We start from the raw sequence: 17,310 nt of genomic DNA, 5'->3' as shown, positions 1-17,310 counted from the left end.
TCACAAGTCTGTTTGCCTTTCCCCGATTCTATTAGGCCATCCATTACCTCACACTTGCTACGAAGACCTGTCTCCTGAAGCCGGGACCAAATGCTCTGGATTCTCCCTGCATGTTCTGGATGACTGTTTGTGTTGCCACAAGTGCACTGGTGTTTCAGCATCAGAGTATCATACACAAGGCCTGCATTAGAGGATACAAAGTAACTCAGGCTGCAATCCTGTACTTATTTACCTGGGAGATAAACACTTCTGAGTAGATGCGTACAGAACTACATTATTAAATGCACTATTATTATATGTGCATAGAATGTATTCTTTGAAGTAGAGTATTTTGAATTGATTTTTGGACACAGCTTTACCAAAAACATGGGACGCGGGTGGCGCTGTGGGTCAAACCACAGGAGCCTAGGAGTTGCTGATCAGAAGGTTGGTGGTTCAAATCCCCGCGACGGGGTGAGCTCCCGTTGCTCGGTCCCTGCTCCTGCCAACCTAGCAGTTTGAAAGCAGGAAGTGCAAGTAGATAAATTGGTACCGCTCTGGCGGGAAGGTTAACGGCGTTTCCGTGCGCTGCTTTGGTTCACCAGAAGCGGCTTCGTCATGCTGGCCACATGACCCGGAAGCTGCATGCCGGCTCCCTTGGCCAATAAAGCGAGATGAGTGCCACAACCCAGAGTCGGTCACAACTGGACCTAATGGTCAGGGGTCCCTTTACCTTTAACCAAAAACACAAAAAATAACCTGGGCAACAGAAAAAGGATGGGCATATTTTTGGCATATTCTGGTGCTAGTGTCGAAGTTTCTTCTCTCTTCTACTGGCATCCAGTGAGAAGAGACAACAGTTCTAATTAAATCCAATGGGGGGGCATTGAGAGAAGGGAGGTTACAGGGAACCATTCAGAGGGCCTTCTTGGTAGTCATGCTCACCCCATGGAACGCCATCCCATCAGATGTCCAAGAAATAAACATCTATCAGACTTATAGAAGACATCTGAAGGCAGTACAGGGAGGTTTTTATGATAGAAGTTTTTTTTTTTGTATTTTAATACTTTGTTGGAAACTGTCCAGAGTGACTGGGGTAACCCAGCCAGATGGGCAGCATATAAATAATAACTTCATCATCATTACCACCGTGTGAAGATATAGCAAGGTTGTGTCTGTGTCTTGGTGCAAGAAGGACCCCAGCCCTAACCCTACCAGAAGCCTCCAAACCACTCTCCCCGCTGCCCACCCATCCACATCTTTTCTTTTCTTACATCTGACCACTGAAAAATACAAATCTCACCATGCTGGAAGGAAACAGTGTTCCTGAGAATATTCAAAATATATTATTTTTAATTCTGGATTCTGTTGGCCAAGTGAGCCCTCCCATTACTGGTTACTCATTCCTCTTCACAAAGGAGGTGGGGGAAGAGAGAACTGATGGGGGAACAGGCAGGGGGTGTGAGGGCTGCATACACCCTCCACATTTTGAAAATATTTGTAGAGGATGCTTGCAAAAGCTCTCAAGGTTTTATGTTTGGTTTTTTTCCTTAGTATTTGGCCAAAACCTTTGCAAAATTCAAAAGGTTTTCAAGTCGGAGGTGGGGGTGAAGGAGGGCTATGCCACTAAACAGTTTTCCAAGAAGAGCAGCTTTTAAAAGCTTGTTTTAACCAAAGGATGAGCAATGGTCATGCTGAATGTAGTTTTAGAAGAACCACAGCTCCCACGGATTTTGATGCTTTCTACCAAAAAGGTTTCAAATATGATGATTTGTTATAATTTTGCTGACTGGCTCAAAAGACACAGGGGTGAAATAGGACTTCCAGAGACAACTTGTTGGGGGTTTTTCATTCTACTGCCTTCGACTCTCCTCTTCCTTACCACCTGGTTCTTATCAGGAAATTCTGCACCATACCAAGATAATGCTGTTTTTTTTTGGGGGGGGGGTTCTGTGCAAAGGAGGATACTAAACTGCTTATGGCAACTTTGCCTCAATGAAACAAATCTTGACCTACACAACTGCTCGCAAATACATTTAGAAGGCTAACTGTAACAAACTGAACTTACGGTGAAATTTAATACTGTGAGAATAGTTCTGTCCATTACCTGTTGTGAATTGTGGCTTGCAGGGTGGTTCCTGTACGGACATGGGGAAGTTGGCAGAGGCAGGTGAAGACTGGGCACGAGAAAGTGGCCTATGTCCTCCAAAAGACACTGGGATGCCAGCAGCTTCCACTGACGCCTGGTAGTTCCTCAGCTGAAGAATCCGTTGCTGTTCCAGTAGAAGTGCTTGCTGTTAGGGAGGACGAATTGTTATTGCAAACACAAATTAAAATGACACAATGAATAAAATCACTGGTGCAGCTACAGAGAATCAGAATGGTAGAATTGGAAGGGACCCAGGGATCATCTAGTCCAGCCTTTCTCAACCTTGGGTCCCCAGGTGTTTTGGGCCTGCAACTTCCATCATTCCTAGCTAGCAGGGCCAGTGTTCAGGGATGATGGGAGTTGTAGTTCAACAACATCTGGGGACCCACGGTTGAGAAAGGCTGATCTAGTCCAATGCAGGAATCGCAACATGTGGCCCACCATCCAATTTGAAACCATACCAGATCCTGCTTAGCTTTGCAAATGTGCTAGCAGTTTTATTGCTGCACCACTTCACGTGTTAAGCCTTTTACCAGTGTTCCTTTAAAAAGAGTATTCAGACAAATGGGTACCACTCATATATCCTGTTAACATTTTGTTTATGAATGCCGCCTTGTTTTTAAATGGCAGTTAAATTAATTACCTTATCACCAACCTTTCTAAAGAGGAGAAGGACTTCCGGGGTGGCGCCATCGGCAATGGCGGACTCCCTCTGAACTGGAGGGACCAGCTCCGCGCGAAACGGGTTGTTTCCGCTACGGCGAAGCGGGGACCCTTTAAAAAATCACAGGCGGATGAAGCCTGTGACCATGGGACTCAGCGGGCACCTTTAGCGCCCCCCCAACCCGCAAAGGAACCCATTAACGGGCTCCGAAGCGAAGAGGGGGAAGTGGCGCGGTGCTATGAGTCAACTGCTTTTTCTGTGGAGCGAAGCCGCATAGCCGTTGCCGGAGAGCGCTGCCTTTTTCCTGGGACAATTTGGCATCTAAAGAATCACCCGTGAGTACTTAAATCTTGAACAATTGGACTTTAAATAAGGACTGGCCAGTAGAGAGGAATTGGACTTAAAATTTATTTCAATTTGGTACTGAAACGGGAAGGTCTAAACAGGAAGTCAGCCTTCCGTTTCTTTGTAGTCAGAATAAAGCAAAGACAACGTAAACTAGAGCTTAGAAAATTACTTTTAAAGGATTGGCTTTCATCATTTAAAATCGTGGAACCCCCCTTCGGTAGCAGGAGAAGAAGGGGGATCTCTTTTTGGACTGTTTAAACCTGCAGAAGTGAGTTTAAAGTAAAGTAACTTTCCACCGTCCTGATCCTGGAGCGGAGTGTCAGGACTGACGTTTGAAGCTCATTGACCAGAGACAAATGTTTTTGACAGACAGCTAAAAGAAAAGTAATATAGTGATTCCATTGTTTCCTTTCGCATTTCAAAGGAACAAATATTGACAGAATATCCTAAAAAAGAAACTTTGTTGCTATTGTTCTTAAAAGAAAGAATAAACAGAAGTTTTCCCCCTAGAGGGAGACTGTGAAATTGTAACCAATTTCAGGAGCTTGCAGCTGCTACAGATTACAATCGTGGGAAAGGACTTGTGACCTTGTAGGACAATGTTTTCAGAAGCTCTGTTGGGTGCTTTCTGTAAAATAAATGCCCTATTGGATCAGTTAAGCCAGAAGACGGATTTGATGACTAATGCGGTCAGAATTTTTGAACAGGCAGCAGGAAACTACATGGAGCCTACCCAGGAACTAAAACAGGAGTGTGCTATGACAGCACAGATGAGAGAAGAGGATGCTGCTGAATCCTGGGTGCCAGAAATGGAGGGAGTTGCGGCCCTACAGGAACATGAGTCTTTGGATTTGATAAATGAATTTGGAAAAAAACAGATTTGGAAAGATAAAGTTTGGTTTGGTTTGGAAATGGGGGGTTGGATTGACCCTCCCATGCAGGGATGTTTGGATTTTCTGAGTCTGGTAATGGGCCGTCAGATGTTTGGAGCTGTGGGGGCTCTTAATTTTGGAGGGAATCTGAAACAGGTGTTTAGGGAGGGCCACTAGGTGGCGCATCGGAAGATGGCTGACAATAACATCTCTCCGACCCACACGAGGTAATTTGGAGGCTATGATGGGGGTAATTAGCCTCCTTAACCCCCCCAGGATTGTGGGGGGGACGGCCCTTGCCTGCTGTGCCCTATACCACCCCCGAATTTGTGGGGGTGGGGGCACTAGGCACAAAGCCCTCCTGTGGGATTCCGGCACTCCTGGACGCCGTCCCTGATTCACGCCGCTAGCTGCAAGCATCTTCAAAAGAAACAATTTGGACGAGATAAATTGCACATGCTTCAAGGAAAAAGGGGAGTAAAGACTGCTGACAGAAGAGATCTCTGATAACAAGACAAGAATAAAATATGAGAAGATACGTCAAGATACGGTATGACTGAGGGGGGAGGGGGGAAAAAACCTGCCTTCCTTTTTCTTATGTGATTTAACAAGAATCCCCTCCCCTAATGAGTCAGAAGCTAAGGACTTAAGCTGTGGATTTAAGGCTGTGTGGAGATAAACTTTCGAACCAAAGCAATGTTTCAAGATGAAGCTGGAAAGCTAAGAGTTTTGGAATGACGCAGTTAAAAATGCCGTCGCCATTTTGGGAGGCATTGTTGGAGCTCTTGTGTCTGGGAGGAGAAAGAGAGAAATAGAGTTGTTTACATATCGTGGATCAACTTCTCGGTGGGACTTAAGAGCGACAAATGCCAAATTTATGATGGAAAGAGCGATGTTATCTACGAAGGAGATATATGGAAACCATCTGGACTTAGTGGAGGAACAGAAAATCCACACAGGATTATTATTTTGCTTATCGGCTTAAGGAGACTAACAGAAGAGATTGTAAAGGAAAAATAGAAATTATATGAACAAGATATGATGTGGAAACACCAAGATAAGACTGGATAGAATTATGAATTTTGTTTGGACAGATTGGGACTGATTTGGACATTAACGCAGTAATAAGAAGATGATCTGAATCCCCCTTTGGATCTTGAAGTATGGGTTCCCCCAACAAAATTTAAAAATTTGGCTTTGTAATTTGGAATTTATGTGATGTGATTTAATTTGATGTGATTGGCCAGTTAATAAAAATTATTTTTTTAAAAAAATATGAAACAGGTGTTTAAATATCACATGGAGTTTAGTCTGGACTATGGAAATGGGGCTGATCTGCTGAAAAGGGTCAAAAACATTATTAAGCTGGAGTTCCCACGAGTGAAAGGAAAATATGAAGAAGAGTCGCGGAAGGGACATGGAAGAGACTTGAGGGCCTCGGATATAAGGATACCAGGTTAATGCGCTAGATTAATGGGACAAAAAGGACTGACAAAATCCGGGACCAGGAGGAAGGGACGCTGGATGAAGATTGGATTGTTTTACTTTTTTTTTCTTTTATCATTAGGACTGTTTTAAAATAATTGATGAATGTTAGAAAAATGTTGAAATGGAACTACTTGGTTCTAGTAAAAATGTTTAAAGAATTAGGTTAATGATATGGTTATGAGAAGTTGGTAAAAATAAGATTTAAGTTTTAAGTTTTAAGGTTTGCTATAAGACAAGATGAAAATAGATTAAGGTAATGTAAGGACAAAATATTATGAAGTATGGAAAGGATTTGCTGTGATAATTATTAACCAGGATACAAGAAAGGGGAGGATGAGGAGGTCAAAGAAAGAAGGTAATGAAAGTTGAAAATTTGAGAATGATGGATGTATTTTTTCTTTCTATTTTTCTGTTTTGTCTTTTTTGTTTTTTGTTTTTTATAATTTTAAAAAATCTTTAATAAATATTATTTTAAAAAAAAATAAAGAGGAGAAGAAAGAGGAAGAAGCAGCAGGAAAAAAATCTCAGATAATAATAAAGATAAATAGTCCAAGACTGGTGGGACACAAGCAGCAAATCCCACTCATTTTTTGAGTGGAGAAAGAGAAGGACAAAGTACAGTAACTGGAGAAAAATGGCAAAATAAGGAGTATGGGAAAGAGATGTGACAGAGAAGAACAGATCTCAACAGATAGCAAGAAAGAGAAAAAGTAAAAAGCGTAAGGTCTGAGAAATTAAAATGAATCCCAAGCTTCTTATTGGGCTTAAGAATAATCCTGTGTATGGAAAGGTGAATGATCACTCTGCTAAATAAACTTGCATTTCAGTGTAAGGCAGAGTTCTTTCCTGTGACACCGCTTCTAACACTGAGAAGATTCAGAGCCGTTCAGTCACTATAAACTCCATTATACGCAATAATGATTCATATTAGGGCACAGATTTGTCTCAATGGGCATGAACTACAGGTTGACAGCCCATGCACATCCTTTACCTTTTCATAAAAATGATTCAGTCATGAGGGGTCACACTTCCTGAATACAGTAAATATTAAATATGAGTGCCTGTACATGATGCAAATACAGACGAAGGAGAAAGAAAATGTGTCCACCACTTCCTTTTCCTACATTTCTCAGATGAAACCAGATGAAGTCAATTTCACAAGCAGTGCTCCTGCCTCTTTTTAAAATGTCTATACAAAATCATCTTTGTTTCAATTATTAAATGTCTTTTATGTGGTCTATCTCCATTCAGAACAGCAAAAAACATACAAACCTCCAGAATATTTTCATCAAGTAATATTAGCATGCTGCCATTTACTGCACTATGTCTTACCTGTCTGAATAGCAACTCCTGCTCAGCTTGCCTCTGCCCTGGTTCTAGTTCTTGTGGCAACTCTCCATCTTCATCGCTCTCAACAGGTTCTTGCTTCACCTGGACCATACTGGCCAACCCTTGGACTTCCTTTTGGTTTGATATCCGCTCAATATATGGGTCTTCTAAAAATGCCTGGTGTTCTCGCAGTTCTTCTTCAGTCTCTTCAGGATGGCTTTCATGCTGGCGGGAAGACTCATTTGATTTTGGCATAATCTGAAAACATTCCTCAAAATTTACCACTGAAAGTGTGACCTCAAGAGTCAAAGCAAAGTCTAATCAAAGAAACCATTTGCAATTGTAAAGTATGGGAGAAAAGTAAGTTTTCCTGCCATTTATAACCTGTTTACTTCTTATAACAAACTCTAAATTCCTAAACCAGATGCTTGTGATATATTTTAAGCAAAGGAATAACATGATAGCTTGCTCATTTTCACAATTGTTTCATTTAACCATTCAGGCCCTCAAATGATTTCACAGCCTTTAATTAGGGTGTAAACGCCTGTGTTCAGGCGACACTGAGAAAGAGACACAGACGTGCTCTTAGCATGTCTTCTCCCCCCTCCCCGCTTGCCACCAGACTCCCCCTTCCCTCTGATAAGCCTGCATTGCTCCAGGTGTAGCTGATCGGACCCAGGACTGACAAATCCAGGGTCAAACCAAGTTGGCTTGATTTGGGTTGTGATTAGGTCACATCTGGTGCCCAGCTCTACACCATACAATCAGATTTAGCACATGGACACAGATCTTGCCATGGCCCAAACAGGCTCCCTGGGTGAGTTGCAGATCTCTCCTACCTTTCCACTATGTTGGACACTTTGCATCCAAACCACTGTGTATCCTAAACAACTTATTTGGCAGAAAGTGTGGGCACCGAAAAAGGAAACTATATATTTTTAAAACTACCGTATTTTTCTGTCTATAAGACGCCCCAATTTTGGAGGCCTCAAAATTTAGAAAATAGGGGGCTTGAGCTTTGGGGGAGGATTATTTGGGGGGAATGCTGAAAATCGCTCACCAGCCAGAACGCAGCACACAACCGCTCGTGTCGCTTACAATTGCCACTTACAATCTTGGGTTCGCCCTTCGTTCCAACGGGTGAGCAATTTTTGGCATCTCCCCCCCCCCCAATAATCAAGCGGCACATCGCTGCTTCGTTTCAGTGGGTGAGCGATTTTCAGCATTGGCCGCTTGATTGTTGGGGTAGGGTGGGGATCCCGAAAATCGCTCACCCGCCGGAACACAGCACACAACAGCTTGCGTCGCAGCTGCCTGATCACCGCCATTAGCCCCCCCACTTGCCGATACAACAGCCAATAGACAGCTGCCCTTGTTGCAGCAAGCGGGAACGTGATTGGCGGCTGCTGGTGGCGATCGGGGAGCTGATAAGTGGTTCTGCGAGTTTTTAAGCGGCGACTGGCCACTTGATTGTTGGGGGGGGAGAGATGCCAAAAATCGCTCACCCACTGAAACGAAGCGCAAGCCTGAGTTTTTTGAGAGCCAGTGTGGTGTAGTGGTTAGAGCGGTGGACTCGTAATCTGGGGAACCGGGTTCGCGTCTCCGCTCCTCCACATGCAGCTAATGGGTGACCTTGGGCCAGTCACACTTCTCTGAAGTCTCTCAGCCCCACTCACCTCACAGAGTGTTTGTTGTGGGGGAGGAAGGGAAAGGAGATTGTTAGCCGCTTTGAGACTCCTTCGGGTAGTGATAAAGCGGGATATCAAATCCAAACTCTTCTTCTTCTTCTCATCCATCGGAACAAAGTGCGAGCCCGAGATTGTAAGCGGCAATTGTAAGCGACACGAGCGGTTGTGTGCTGAGTTCTGGCGGGTGAGCGATTTATGGCATTCCCCCCCCCCCAACCGATCAACTTACAATCTCGGGCTCGGGCAAAAAAACAATCGCGCATCCCGCCTCAGCACTACCCGTGTATAAGACGAGCCTAAATTTTGAAGCTTATTTTTGAGTCAAAAAAGCTTGTCTTATATACAGAAAAATACGGTAATTAACAAGGCAGTCCTAAAAGTTTCTACTCAGAAGTAAGTCACATTGAATTCAGGTAAGTGAGGTTAGGGTTGCAGCCTAAATTAGCATGCTGCCTCTGTTGAGCTTTTCACAGCCCACTCGCTATTCCTTGACATTATCTGGAAACAAGATGGTACCAACATGTGAAATGGCTGAACCTACAAATAGTCAAGTGGCAGGGCAGCCAGATTATTAAGCAGGGAGGGCAGCTAGTGACCATCTATGTGACCATTTGTTCACACCAAGGAGTCAGGCCAGAGACAGAATATTTAAGGGAATGAGTGCCAGGTGTAACATTTTTGGCTCGTGTGTCACCCGATCCTACTGACCCAGTAACTTCAATGCTACCCTTTGGTCATTTCAACTGTGACATTAAAGCGTAAGAGAAAGCAGGCCAGCAGCTTTTTCCTCTGGCCACAGTATCACAGATAACGAGATGCCTGAATTCCATGGCCAAAGGACCTTGGTCAGCTTCATATGCATTTCTACTCTCCCCTTTGAACATTTGTTTTAAATGGGTTCTTAGTTATTTTCAACATAATTATGGGACAGGACCTAACCCACACAGCAAGCAACTGCACACAGCTATGATGGTACAGTGTTAAGGTTCTCTGCTATATGACAAAACTAGCAGACTGAGAGATTTCTGCTATTGTATGAGATTGAAACACTGGGAACTGTCCGTTGAAGCCTGAAATTGAGATAATCAACAGTCTAAATCCAGGTTTTAAGCTACTGAGAGGGGGGAAAAGATAGTCTGCCTAGAAATAATAAATCTGATTCCAGGAAAGTCTGCATTCAAGCTTGAATAAATGAAATCTTTTAACACATATTTTGTGCAATAATAGCAATAGGATCTTTAAAACTGACACAAATGAACTGCAGTATATTTACTTTCAAAGAGATTGCATCACCCATGTCTTCTAATAACCTTAATTTTAAGCTTTGCTTCACAAAGTATGTTTGTAGAACAGCAAATGAAATCTCCATGGAAATAATAGCTCTAAACTACATCAGTATGCTAATTTGAATGAAGTCCAGGTCTGGCACATGCATAGCAGTGGCATATTTCCAGAAGTACAAAAATGACGTCAGTGGCTTGTGTAATCATCTTGTCTTGCTCTGTTCTATAAACAAAGTGCTTTACCCCCCCCCCCAATTGTCTCTCCTTTTCTCACTGGAAAAAAATTTACACGAGCAGCCAAAGCTTTAGGCCAATATAACTCATTCTTGTGATGGTTTTAATCAAAGAACAGCAATAATCTATCTACCATAAATGAAACCACAACCGTTTGAAAGCCAATCTGGTTACTGATTTCACTCCAACTATAAGATGCCTATAGTAAGGCATGGAGAGAGAGGTGGGATGGGGAATAACACACACCTAAAATCAGGATGTTCATGAATTATATGTCCAGCTTACTCTCTCAAAAGATTCTTGGAATTTTAGACATTAAACACTTACATAATTCTTTCAGCCTTCACATACCTCATAAATATTAATAATCAATATACAGAATCCTTTTAGGAGGAGAGGGAAAGAAAGTGAGCAGCAAATGGCCTTACGAAGAAGGAGTCTGTCAGGCTTTCAGCTGTGAATAGAATTCAAGGTTCCCAGGTGCTAATTCAGTATTCAGAACAATTCCTTTCACGCAGAATGGTATTCTGGTGAATGAATTAAGGAAACATACACACTTCACTCAAATAAGTGACTTTCAATGGAATCCTTCTTATTTCCAACTACTTAGTTTTAGGAAGCCAATTTTGTACACATTTCTATTGTCTAATTTTCCCCTGTGTTTTCTACGTTGATCCTAACAGTAAGCAATCCCAAGGATGAAGACAAATTGACATTACATAATTATAAGCAGTACATATTAGAGCAAAGAAACATTTCAAAACGGGGGCATTAAAATTGCATGAGTAAGAGCCAGCGACCAGCATGCCTACCTTGTTAATGTGCAGCTGCTGCTGCTGAAATTGCTGCTTGTGTTTTTCCAGGAACTGCTGATGTTGTTGCTGGATCACTAATTGCTGGAGGGCCTGTGCATTCTGGGGAAGAGGAGCAGACTGTGTGCGCCCCAAAGGGCGGTGTTGCCGCAGTTTGTGTATGGAGGGAGAGAGTCGATCTGTGCCCACCAGGGACTGCGCATGGAGGGGCAGTGCCCCAAGCCCTGAAAGATACCAGTCTGAAGATAATATGGAGGAAAACAGCGGAGAAGAAGAAAGAAGAAAAGAGGAAGGGAGAAAATAGCTTTTGAGTAACTCACACGGTAAGAACGTGTGCTATTAAGCCAGCCACCGTGTTATGTCATGCTGCTGAAAGGTTTTTAAAACAACAGAGATGAAGATAAACAATGAGACACAGTTTGATGTTGACTCAGAGTCAAGATTAGCTAGACAGCAGTATGAGGAATAAGTGAGTGCTGTCCTGGAGACCTTTTTTCCCTAAAGACAAGTGTTGCACACTCCATCACAAGTGTCGTTAATCAGCATATTTCCAATCTGCAGACACCCCAATGTGTCTGGCTTCTATTTACACAGTTTACTATTTGTGTACTGTACAGAATGGGCACTGAATTCCAGAGCAGGAAGCTCAACATTTTTCATTAGTATGGGGAGAACATGAAAAATGGCCAATTGATAAAACAGTACAGTCAAACCTCATTTTGCATACGGGATCCATTCCGGAGGCCTGTCCACAAGTCAAAAATGACGCACGTCGAAGTGCCGCATCTGCGCTCACATGTGGCACAATTTAGCACTTCTGAGCATGCACAAGTGGCGAACCCAGAAGTAACCCATTCCGGGACTTCTGGGTTTGCCGCGGACGATCACCAAAGTGGGCGGAGGAGGATGAAGAACGATGTTTGACTGTATGCAGATAGTGGGGAGAGAGAAAGTTCTTGCCATCCTTTACAGCACTAGAACTCAACGTAACTCAGTGCAATTGACCAACAGCAAAATGGTCCACTGTCAGCATGTGGCATTCTCAAGCGAATGCCGGAGCCCCGAGGCCTGGGCACCTGGCTGGCTGGCGACTGAAAGGAGCACTGCACACCTACAGTATGCTTTCATTTTGATCTGTTCCTGATATAGCACACTCTGGTGCAACATTACATCAGTGGCATGAGTGATGGCAGTAAAATAGTGGTTTGCTTGCTCACTGCTCCTCCGTGGTATTCCTCTTAGCAGTAGGCAGGATATGGATACAGAAATATAGATATACAGAATGGGGTCAACCTGCTCCGGTGCGGGTAGTCTACCTTCACTGAGCCAAGTTGAGTCCTTCAGTATTTCCAATGCTTCACAGTACTGAGAGAAGCACCATACCAATGCAGTAAGTTATCATTTTAACTCCTCCCCAATACTCCTGGACACAGTGTCACTTCAGAGTGATGCTGCATCTGGGGCACTGGAAGAAATTAAAATGGCACTTGCTCGCTGATGTTGTCTGGTGCGCCTTAACACAGCTATCACTGCAGTCAGTGCTCACTTCATCACTTGCATAGTCCATCAGCGGCAGGATCCCATCAACCCTTGGCAGGGGGAACTCAGGGCACTTTTTATTATGCTTCTCTTTCAAGCCAGTTTGTGTCCACCCTAATCTCTCCTTTCCACATCCACCATGGACACAAATTATTTCCTTTGTGTATTCATTATCTGTATTCTCTTAACTTATCACACTTTGGTCTGAGATAATATGTTGAGAGACAAAAAATGGGCACTCCATCCTTGTACAAGCCCTTGTCTCCTTCTTTCCTGACATGCTGTAACTGAATGTTACATGAATGTGCTAACTATAGATTTTTCTCACTGCATCCAAATCAAGGAACTGTAGTCAGGATTGGATAAACCAGGATCAGAAACCAACTCCAAACTGTGGTTTCAGATTCTGTAATCATAGGCCCCAAATTTAGATGCAATAGGAAACTATGATTAATTAACCCAGGAAAATTTCAATCACAGCACAGTGAGAAAAGAAAGGGGCAGTGAGAGGTCAGCACACACCGGCACAAGATTTGTACATATCTCAGCTTATTAAGTTGAGATATGTATATCTGAAGGTAGCCTTTGGCTTTTGGCACTGACTCTGAGGAACGCAGACATGCTTTTTCAGTAAAACTCTGGTTGTGCTCACCTGGGACTAAGGGGTTTTGTGCAGTTGGTTGTTCCAGTAAGACCATGTGTTGAAGAAGAGGGTTGTGTGCAGTTCCCCCATCCCTTTCCACTGCAGAACTGCTCAAATAAGGAGTGAGGTGGGTGCCAGGAAACAAGGAGATTCGTTGTTGTAAGGGTGGAATAGCAAGTCTTTCAGCATCCTGCTGTCCTGATCCCCCCTGCAAGCATATAACTGGTAATACATTGAGCTTATGAACAGTTAATGTAACAAACAAACCCCCCGCAAAAAAACAAAACTTTGCATTAAACATCACTTACACTGGATGGGGCAGTTGCAGGTAGTCCTAACGTTATATTTGGCAAGGAGGGAGATGTGTACAAAGGAAGCTGCGTTACTGAGCCTTCACGATTCACAAGTCTATGAGCCAGGTTGGTCTGAAAAGGGGGGGAAATGGTTGCCTCAGAAGAAAGGACAACACAAGAACCACACACTTCATCTATCATCATTATCAGTCTGTAAAGGAACGTAACATTAAAGACAAGGGCAACTGAATTGGAACTGGAATTACTGGTGATCAAACTGTACTGAATCTTCCTCAAAGCCCAATGCACCTAGAGGGAATAGGATTATAATCATAAGGCTAAATATACATTTTAAGACAAAATTGCTGCATGACACTGAATGAATGTCCAGTTTATCTAATTGTAGGCAAAATCAACTAGTCGTACCTTCGAAGTCGAACAGAATCCAGAAACCAAAGCATGGCTTCTGATTGGCTGCAGGAAGCTCTTGCAGCCATTCGGAAGTCGTGGAAGCCCCGTCAGGCGTTTGGCTTCCAAAAACAGTGCACAAACCAGAACAGTCACTTCCAGGTTTACGGCATTCGGGAGCCAAAACATTTGAGAACTAAGCTGTTTGACTTCCAAGGCACAACTGTACTGTATATGCCATACCTTGCAGGTTGCACCAATATACTTATCACTCAAGTCAGTGATTTTTATCCCAAATACTTAGGAACACAACAACACATAGACATGTGACATTAGCTTGTTTCCATATAACTATCCACTGTTTGCAATAGCAACTACTAAACTTTGGGGGGGGGGGAACAGTTGTTGATTACAAATTAATAGATTTACACAAATACGTTGTAAAAAAATTATTAGAATGAATTTTAATATTAATCGCCTACTAATTTGAATCTGAAGTTAGCAAAAGGTTGCCGCTGTGTGCACAAAGAGGCTTTTCTGTTCCCTCTTTGTGGAGGCAATCTTTGTTACCACACTGCAACAAGTTTACCTAAAGGTAAGCCATCGAGAGCAGCTTGTCAGGTATCAAGGAAGCTGAGGAAGAAAACCCTGGTGCATTTAGAAGTACTCAAGTGCTGGGGTAGGAAAAGGGGTGAAGATCCATATCATTCACTGAAGCCAGCCTTGATTTTTATTCATATTATTATATTATAATGCTAGGTTATATTACTAAACTAAATCTATTGGATTTAATTTTAAAATCATAGAATTCCACTGGCCTTGAACCATCACTAAAAAGATGTGGGCTTGATTAATGGAGAATATGAAATAAATTTGTGACATTTGATTACTAATCATACATTTCAAACAAGCAGATATGTATAAGCCTGCTCTCAGTGCACTGTAAAAAGATAATTATAGGGGGAGAAATGCCAACCTTTGTAGCACTGAGTATGGCTAAAGAGTTTCTAAACAAATTTGTTGATTTCACCCAGTAGCAAGTCATCATCTTTACTTTACTATCATCTATTCAACAATACATCTCTTGAACACTTTTGTAATTACATTTGTGTGTATTTCAGACCATTTTCATCTCAGTGCTCTTCTGACCAGAAGCTTAATACTATTTCTCATGAAAAATGCTTTAATGATTGGCTCCCAGCATAACCAGCAGGTGTTACAACCTTAACACTTTTCACAGTAATTGCAATTTTATGAAGTACTGTGTGAAATGTAAGTCTAATAGCACCAATTTTAATGTGTTGGGCAAGCTGAAATACAATCTGTAATTGATGCCAAAAGCAACTTCATGTGTATGATCTGCTTCATGTTCATTAATTTATGTGTCAGAATACTAGTAAAAAAACATTGATGGAATGTTATGTTTTAAAGATAGAGCTTCAGTTTCTGTAAAAACATAGCTATGGTTTTTAATATATTGTAGTTCACAGACAATACCTATTTGTTATATACAACTTAGACCAAACATATGTAAAAGTCCATTATCAAGAGTACTCAGTGGCAGGAATGGCAGAGAAGAGGGCCTCACCTTTACTATTCTCTCCTAGGGATGCCACTGCCACCCAATGGAGTGCTTCCAAGCTGTTCAGGGCCTGTTTGGCCCACAGAGAAAAGTGAAAGAACCCTCATAGACATGATGTAACATGTCTGCTAAATATTTTGATAAAATAAAGCATATCCATTTTGACCGCTCTGTGATTCTCAGATGAAGGGCGGTATATAAATGTCAACAACAACAACAATCTTTGGCAATCACTTGTAGCCAAGTAAAATTGTCTTCCATGAATATGGTCTTAACAGTGAGTCCATAAGTGACTGTGGAGGCCAATTCTGGATCCACATGTCCTTCCACAGTGGGGACATTGGTTTCCGGGCGGGAGTTGATCACGGTGTGGATTTGCCACGCGTGTCTTCCTCTTAGCCCTTGCGTCCTGAGTTTGAGTGTCTTCTCCAACTGGAGCGCTCACAGGCAACTATTTCCCAATCGTTGGTGTTTATACTACATTTTTTAAGATTTGCCTTGAGACAGTCTTTAAACCTCTTTTGTTGACCATCAGCATTACGCTTTCCATTTTTAAGTTTGGAATAGAGAAGTTGCTTTGGAAGACAATCATCAGGCATCTGTACAACATGACCAGTCCAACGAAGTTGATGTTGAAGAATCATTACTTCAACACTGGTGATCTTTGCTTCTTCCAGTAGACTGATATTAGTTCGCCTGTCTTCCCAAGTGATGTGTAAAATTTTTCGGAGACACCGTTGATGGAATCTTTTGAGGAGCTGGATATAATAGCAGTGTAGTAAAGGTGTTGCGAGACATACAGCCCACTATTTATATTGCTCACTATTTACATCTTACAGCTGACAGGAAGAGGTTGACTGGTTGAGTCCAGGAAGTGGTGAATGCATCTTTACAAGAGGGAACAGGACCAGCTGCCTTTCAAGAGGTGACTGTGAGGCTACTCCTGGAAGTGTCATCCCTGGGCCATGAGGATTATGTTGTCTGGTCTCTAATATCCCCTTCTTGGGCAAGGGTGTTGTGCCCACTTTTGAATGAGAATCCTTATCCGGATACATTTCAATCTGGGTTCAGGTCTGGTTTTGGCACACAATCTATTTTGGTTCTCCTGCTTGATAATCTATGTTGGAAGAGTGACAGGGCAAGTGCAACCTGGCTCACCATCCTGAACATCTCAGTGGTCTTGATACTATTGATTATGGAAGGGGCAGCTAACCTGTGGTTCTTCAGATACTGATGAACTATGATACTCATCATCCTATCATTCTGTTTCTTATAGTGAATTTTATCTCTAAAAGACTTCTTTGTGGAAAATAATCCCTAATCAATGACAAGACTGGTTTAGGCTGGTGGCAGTGGGACCACTGGGTCTCACCTGAAGAGTATTTCTCCTGGATGGTGGTCCATAAAGAGGACTATTACCTCCACCTAGCATCCAGGGCCAGGAAATACATACAAATCCCATATTTTATAACATTTGTTTTAGTATTTTAAAACTGTAAAGCCCCTTTGGTGCCTTGGCAGAAAGGCAATACATAAACACAACAAATACTATTTTAAAAATACCACCTGTGGAATGTGTCCATCTCCAGATTAGTTTGCCATTTACCATGATCATCCTGAGATCCTTCTCTGGGTGCCTTTACTTTGTTTCCACTAATTTTGGCTCTTCTGTTGCATGTGAACCTTGGTTCATGGTTTAAACTACTTAGTTCAAAGCAAGTCAGCTTCATAACCAAGGGCTTAAAGATAGCTTGTTTTGAAACTGAACAGTTAGTGATAAACTATGAGCCCAAGTTTGCAAACAGCCAAGACTAGAAAGCAAAGTAAAGGCTATTGAAGAGTTTCCCTTAGCTGCACGGGAGAATGGGGAGGGGCATGCAACCCATATCTAATTTGGACTCATTTCAGCTTGGGGAGTGTGGCGAACAGCTGGTCTTCCAGTTGTTGCTCAACTACAACTGCCATCAGCCCTAGCAAGCATGGCCAGTGGCCTAGCGAG

At 42.5% G+C, this 17,310-nt stretch overlaps 1 protein-coding gene across 8 annotated transcripts in view; it reads right to left on the bottom strand.

Moving 5' to 3' along the window:
- HDAC4 (histone deacetylase 4) overlaps nucleotides 1–17,310 on the bottom strand; it is a 119,223-nt gene that overhangs the window by 38,664 nt on the left and 63,249 nt on the right. For 5 of the 8 annotated variants that reach the window (XM_083627318.1, XM_083627317.1, XM_083627320.1 and 2 more), the window contains 6 exons: nucleotides 13,337–13,453; nucleotides 13,038–13,236; nucleotides 10,847–11,070; nucleotides 6,833–7,087; nucleotides 2,087–2,273; nucleotides 48–181 (listed from right to left, as the gene is read on the bottom strand). In XM_083627318.1, coding sequence (XP_083483444.1) covers nucleotides 48–181; nucleotides 2,087–2,273; nucleotides 6,833–7,087; nucleotides 10,847–11,070; nucleotides 13,038–13,236; nucleotides 13,337–13,453 — 1,116 coding nt within the window. Of the gene's footprint in view, nucleotides 1–47; nucleotides 182–2,086; nucleotides 2,274–6,832; nucleotides 7,088–10,846; nucleotides 11,086–13,037; nucleotides 13,237–13,336; nucleotides 13,454–17,310 lie in introns of all 8 variants that reach the window. The other 3 variants (XM_083627316.1, XM_083627319.1, XM_083627314.1) reach the window with 1 other exon arrangement.

The sequence above is a fragment of the Podarcis filfolensis genome (assembly GCF_964270895.1).
Source record: "Podarcis filfolensis genome assembly, chromosome: 1".
Taxonomy (NCBI): domain Eukaryota; kingdom Metazoa; phylum Chordata; class Lepidosauria; order Squamata; family Lacertidae; genus Podarcis; species Podarcis filfolensis.
Note: the sequence above shows the minus strand (reverse complement) of the source record. Positions and strands in the feature narration are given on the sequence as shown.